The following is a 5,623-nucleotide window of genomic DNA, read 5'->3' as shown; positions in this document are numbered from 1 at the left end:
GGGGGGGGGGGGAAACAAGAGGGGTAGGGGAGGAGATTCCACTAGAGTGAAATTATTGGCTCTTAAAACTGGCCTTGAGATGCTGTTCAGATGTTGTATTCATCAAGCTATTACTGTGGGTGATTTGGTCAATGCAATTTGATGAATGCAGAATTTGAGGGAATTAACTGTGGCACAACTTATATACAATCAGATCAATTATGTCATTATTTTTTCTTTTGGGTAAATTTTTTGGAAATCCCCTGTACTGTGGCCTGGAAGTTTGAAACTAATACTTTAACCACCCCTGTATTTTAATATTTTTTACAACTATTCCCTGTCCGTTGGTCACCATTTAGTGATGACGTCATGGGTTGGGAAACTCCTAATTACCCAAACCACCCTTTTACTTCTATAGCTTTGATTCAGGAATCAAAGAATCAACTCGATTATTAAACCTCTCCAAAAAATTGAAACTGGAAGGTTACTTAACTTCCCCTGTTTCTTACAAAAATCTCCTTTCTGCTAAACCCCAATTCCTCTCTCTCCCCACCTGCAATGAATTGCCTTTCTCTTGCTCAAACGTTGTCTGAAATTGTTCCAAGGGAAACAGAACAATGAAACTACTAGAACAAAGACCATCTCCAGGGATTTGCAACTGCCGGTTTAATATGAAGGACATTTGGGATGACGTATCTGAGTTTCTTGTTCTATTTGGTTGGGGTTTCGTGTTTTTAAGTTGTGTGAATTAAGTGAGATCCGGACTGGAATTTTGAATTATGATCTGAAGTTAGCTGCTGTTTGGTGGTTGTTTTTATCACTATTGAATTTGCAAAAGAAAGGGGGTTCTGTTTAAGCGTTTGGGTAGTCAGCTTGTAGGTTTGATCTTACTTTTGGGTTACTGATTCTTTGAACTGTTACTGTGACTATTGAAATTTATTGAATTGATATAATAAATTAATGAACTTATAAAGTTTATGTTTTTGGGCCTAAAGACTTTGAAATTCAAATGGATGTGGTAGTTTTGTAATTTGTGCACAATCAATGTCTGATGGTCATTCCTGGTGGAAAGAGTTCTGTAATTGCTATATTTTTCTTCGTTGGTTCCATAAAATTCTCCTTCTCAACTGCCACCCTAACCTACAACCCTCCCCCGCAAGAGAAATCAACCATCCGCTACCTCCTGCTAGCAACTACAATCTTCATTTACCTCGGGAGTTCCAGTGGTGAGCCTTGCCGGAAATTTTAATCTTCTTCACCTTCACCTTTGCTAATGATAGATTTGGGGTTTTTTAGGTTAATACTTTTAAAGGGTAAGTTGGTCATTTTAACTTTAAGCGTTTCAGTTGAATAACTCATAAGGGTAAAATGGTCTTTTTCATTTGTTAAGAATTATTGATTAAAGGGCTCACAACACTGTTCACGCAAACAGTGTTCACTGGTAATGTTGAACAGTAACTCATGAATAGTAACTTTATGTTTTTCCATTTTTATGTTATTTAGATCCTTTGTGCCCTTGTCAGGGTTTTGTTATATATATATATATATATATATTGAATGAAGTAGATAATTTCCACAATAAGGTTGTGACTACCGAGGTTACAGCCATCTCTGTTTCTCATGTTCTCTTTCTATTTCTTATTATTTACATAGTGTTAGAGCAGGTTGCCAGTAACTGATTCTCTCCGTGATTACCGATTTGAGAGTTGTTTCAAGGTTCTATGGTTTATGGTGAAACCCTAGTTCATAGATAGAGAGGAAGAACTAAAGTTTCCTTGAAGATTTGATGAAAATCATACTTGAATGTTTCATGACTGCTGGATGCAAACAAATGCTTTTTCCTTTGGCTTGATTGTCATAGGTGGTGGATTCAAAAATTTGGAGGTGATCAATCGATTTTTGGAATTGATTTTCTTGGATACATTATTTTTTTGGGATCGATTTTTGTTGGAAGGAAGTTTCTGTTTAGATTGATTAGTGTGTTGGATCAATCATTAGATTTTTCTTATCAGGGTTTTGGATCAATTTCCTTTGAAGATTGAAGGAGGATCAAGCTAGTGGAGGAATCGATTTTTGTCAGGGTTTTGGATCATTCGATTTTTTGTCTGGGTTTTGGATCAATTTCCTCAAAATTTTGGGCTATTGTTTGTGTTTTTTTCTGATTTCTTTGCATACATGGCTGAAGCGAAGAGTGTTAATGAGGTTGTATTCTATCCTATTAGAGACAGGTCCTTGGTGTTGATACACTTCCATATTTTCCATTCCTATCATCACAAGTTCTGGTTTAAGGTTTTTCTAGGTTTCTTTTTGAAGTGGCACAACTATGCTGCTATTTGGTTGCTTTTACAGACTAGTTCATGACCAACCTTAAGAACTAGGTCTCATCTATGGTGATTGCTGATTTATGGAGTGAAGATTGAAGGAAGCTCAGGCTTTAATGGAGAACTTGATTCTTTGTTATGGTTTTGACGAAATCGATTTTGTAGGGTTTTGAGAAGTTGGTTGATCTTTGATGAAGGGTTTCTGTTGGGATGCTGATTATTTGTTCACGTGAGGGTGAGATTGGAGATTGTTATCAGTTTTATTTGTTCTACTCAATTCATCAGTGGTTGGAGTTATTATTTGCTCAAAACTATTTTCATTGAAGTCTTGAAGATTGATTTATTGTTAAGTATATGCTTGTGTGTGTCCTCAACAACAATTATTATTTTCAGTGACCTGATGTTGTTTGGTATGTTCAGCAACTTGATGCTACTTGGTCCCTAGCAACTTGATGCTACTTGGGTCCTAGCAACTTAATGCTACCTATTTATCTGTGGAATTTTATGAGACTTTTGTATAGGGAGATCTCTGTGTGAGGCTCGTGAGTGCTTTTGATGTAGCTATTGGGTGCTACAATTTTGTTGTAGTGCCTTCTATGAGAAGGGACTTTTATGTAGCTGTTAGATGCTACACTTTTGTTGGAGTGCCTTCTATGCGAAGGGCTTTTTATGTAGTGGTTTGATGCTATACTTTTATTTTGAGATTATGTGGGATTGCATTCTTTGGGAAGGGATTTTGGTGGTGGTGGTGTTTGTAGCTGTCTGAGTGCTTTCTTTGGGAAGGGCTTATGGCATTGTTGCTGTTCGTTGTTGATGCTTTTTCTTGGTTTATTCGGCATGATGTTTCTTTATCTACTGATGTTTGATGATATGGCTATTGATTTTGTGATGGTTTATTAGAGTTCTCTTTGTGCTCGTTGGAGTTCTTTTTGGTCCAAGCTGGAGCTTTCTTTTGTCATGTATACTCTAGCTTGAGGGGTAGTGTTTGGAATTATTGATTAAAGGGTTCACAACATTGTTTACGTGAACAATAATTCGTGAACAATAACTTTATGTTTTTGATGCCCTTTTTAGGGTTTTGTCATGATTATATATTGAATGAAGTGGACAGTCTCAACAATAAGGTTGACTCCCAAGGTTACAGCCATCTCTCTCTCTCTCTCTTCCTCTTTCTTATTATTTACACCATTCAACCACTAACAGCAGAAACATCGTCAGGTTTCGTGGGCTTTGAGTAATAGTTTTAAACGTTAGGGATGTCAAGGAATCGGGCCAATTTTTCCCTTTTCTTTTCTTTTTTCTTTGGTTTGTACAGTCTTTCCTTGCAGTGGTTTGATAATTTACCCCTTTGTTATTGTTGTTGTTGTTGTTGTACTCTAGCCTTTTTAACTTTATTTTTATAAATCAATAAAATCATTATGCCCCCCCTCCAAAAAATATCCAGGTGATCAAACCAATAAAAAACCAACCCAATAGACTGGTAAACGACTGCGCGTACATGAGATTAATTCCAATTTATACTATTCCATAGCGTGGAAATGACACATTGGATTCATATATTCTGTAATGAAATACGTGGTATTGTAGGTTTATCTGCCAAAACTTATGTTGTTTGAAATCTGACATCATGTAAAAAAATTTTCTTCTCCAGAAGTTCATCTACTCTTGTTTTTGTAGTTTCATACCATAAAAATGTACTAGTGTATAATTATTTCCACTTCAACATGGGTGAATAATCATTATGGGTTTTACTTTCAGAACTTTCTGCTGTTTCATGCCTGATATCTCTGAATTGAGCTGGTTGTTTCCCAAAATATCGGCTATTCCATTCCTTCAATGGGTTGATCTATGGGCTAAACTAAACATCTCAGTCTATGAAATAGTCAATCTAATGTTCTATATGAAGAGTACAGTTTAGTTTCGCATGTTCCACTCTTTATTGTTGCATAAACATCCTTGGTTGTCCTACCCACCACCCTAAAATTTTTCCCCTCTATTAGTACCCGTTGTGTCACATTATAGCATGAAGCTAGGTCACACCCTCATCTTATAGGTTGTATCTGTCTAGGAAGTTCCTCCAAATGCATAATTCCACCTTTTATACCATGTAAAGTTCCTTGAAATACGTGAGTCCACCTTTATACCCCCTCTTTTCAAATTTCTAAACGCAGCCCTGTTTAGGGAGGGTTCTTTACATGGTCCATCATTTTTCAGCCACATGGATGACTCACATGATGAATTATGGTTTATTTCAACCATGTTGCCCACCATCTAGTAGATTTTCTTGCATGTATTTTAAGATATAAAATCAATGGATGGTTGATGTGGCAATTATAACCATTGCATGGATAGAGAACCATCTAGAGTGGACAGCTTAACATATTCTGAAAGCCGAAGCGGTCATTTGACCCATGTTTTGGATCTTTTTCCTCAACTCAACTAAGGTTTTCCCCCCAGTTGAAGGGGTCGGCTACATAAATTCTGTTATGCCAACTTTTTTTTAAGGATTTTTACTTAGCTGTCCAAATCATGATCAAGAGTCGAGATTGACAGCCACAAATTTTGAGATTTGAATGCAAGTTGGATTTCTTGGGCTGCTTGAAGAGGGATCCTGTAAATCTGCTGTAGGAATTGTACACGGGCATCTTTTCATATCCATGCCCCCTTTACTTCTTTTGTTGCATCTTCTACATATTCTGGTGCTTTGAGTTGATTTGATTGATTATTATTATTATTATTATTTAATTTTTTTTGACATGATCATGCTCCCTTCTTTATGGCACTGCAATTAATACAACCTTTTTTTCTTTGCTTTACTTTGAGTTCTTGACCTTCTGGGCCAGTAACTCCCCTCTTTGGTTGTGTTTGTAGTTGGCTTCAAAGGAGGAGGCTGATTCAGAATCAAAAAACCAGGTTCAAGAAGCTTAATGGTCTTTAATTTGCTGCTACTGGTGGTGCAATATATTGGAAATGTGTCGACATGTCGATGTGAATAACAATCACGCAATTGGTGCGGGATTTTGGATTTGGTCAATCGAATTTGTTTTTAGTTTTTAACTTGAGAATCTGCTGCTACATGAATTGATGCTTTTACTATAATAGAAATGGTAACTATTCTTATCTGTGTGGGCATGTTTTTCCTGTGTCATAATTGTTGTTAATTGTGTGCATGTGAACCATACGAAGGGTGCACTGAAGTATGCCACCTAGAGTAGCAGTTGGCCACCCTATGGAGTGATGGAATTCCCAATAATTGGACAATGTTTTTAAAGTCTGCATGTAATTAATGGTGTTTTCGTTGTCCCCGTTCCAAGTATTGGCTA

General features: G+C 36.7%; 1 protein-coding gene across 2 annotated transcripts in view; it reads left to right on the top strand.

The window, feature by feature from the left end:
- LOC122089109 (inactive poly [ADP-ribose] polymerase RCD1) overlaps positions 1-5,422 on the top strand; it is a 21,101-nt gene extending 15,679 nt beyond the window's left edge. For both annotated transcript variants that reach the window (XM_042658577.1, XM_042658576.1), the window contains one exon: positions 5,172-5,422. In XM_042658577.1, the coding sequence (XP_042514511.1) occupies positions 5,172-5,228 (57 nt within the window). In that variant the 3' untranslated portion in view covers positions 5,229-5,422. The remainder of the gene's footprint in view (positions 1-5,171) is intronic.
- The last annotated feature ends 201 nt before the right edge of the window (positions 5,423-5,623 follow it).

This window comes from Macadamia integrifolia, chromosome 9 (genome assembly GCF_013358625.1).
Source record: "Macadamia integrifolia cultivar HAES 741 chromosome 9, SCU_Mint_v3, whole genome shotgun sequence".
NCBI lineage: Eukaryota > Viridiplantae > Streptophyta > Magnoliopsida > Proteales > Proteaceae > Macadamia > Macadamia integrifolia.
Note: the sequence above shows the minus strand (reverse complement) of the source record. Positions and strands in the feature narration are given on the sequence as shown.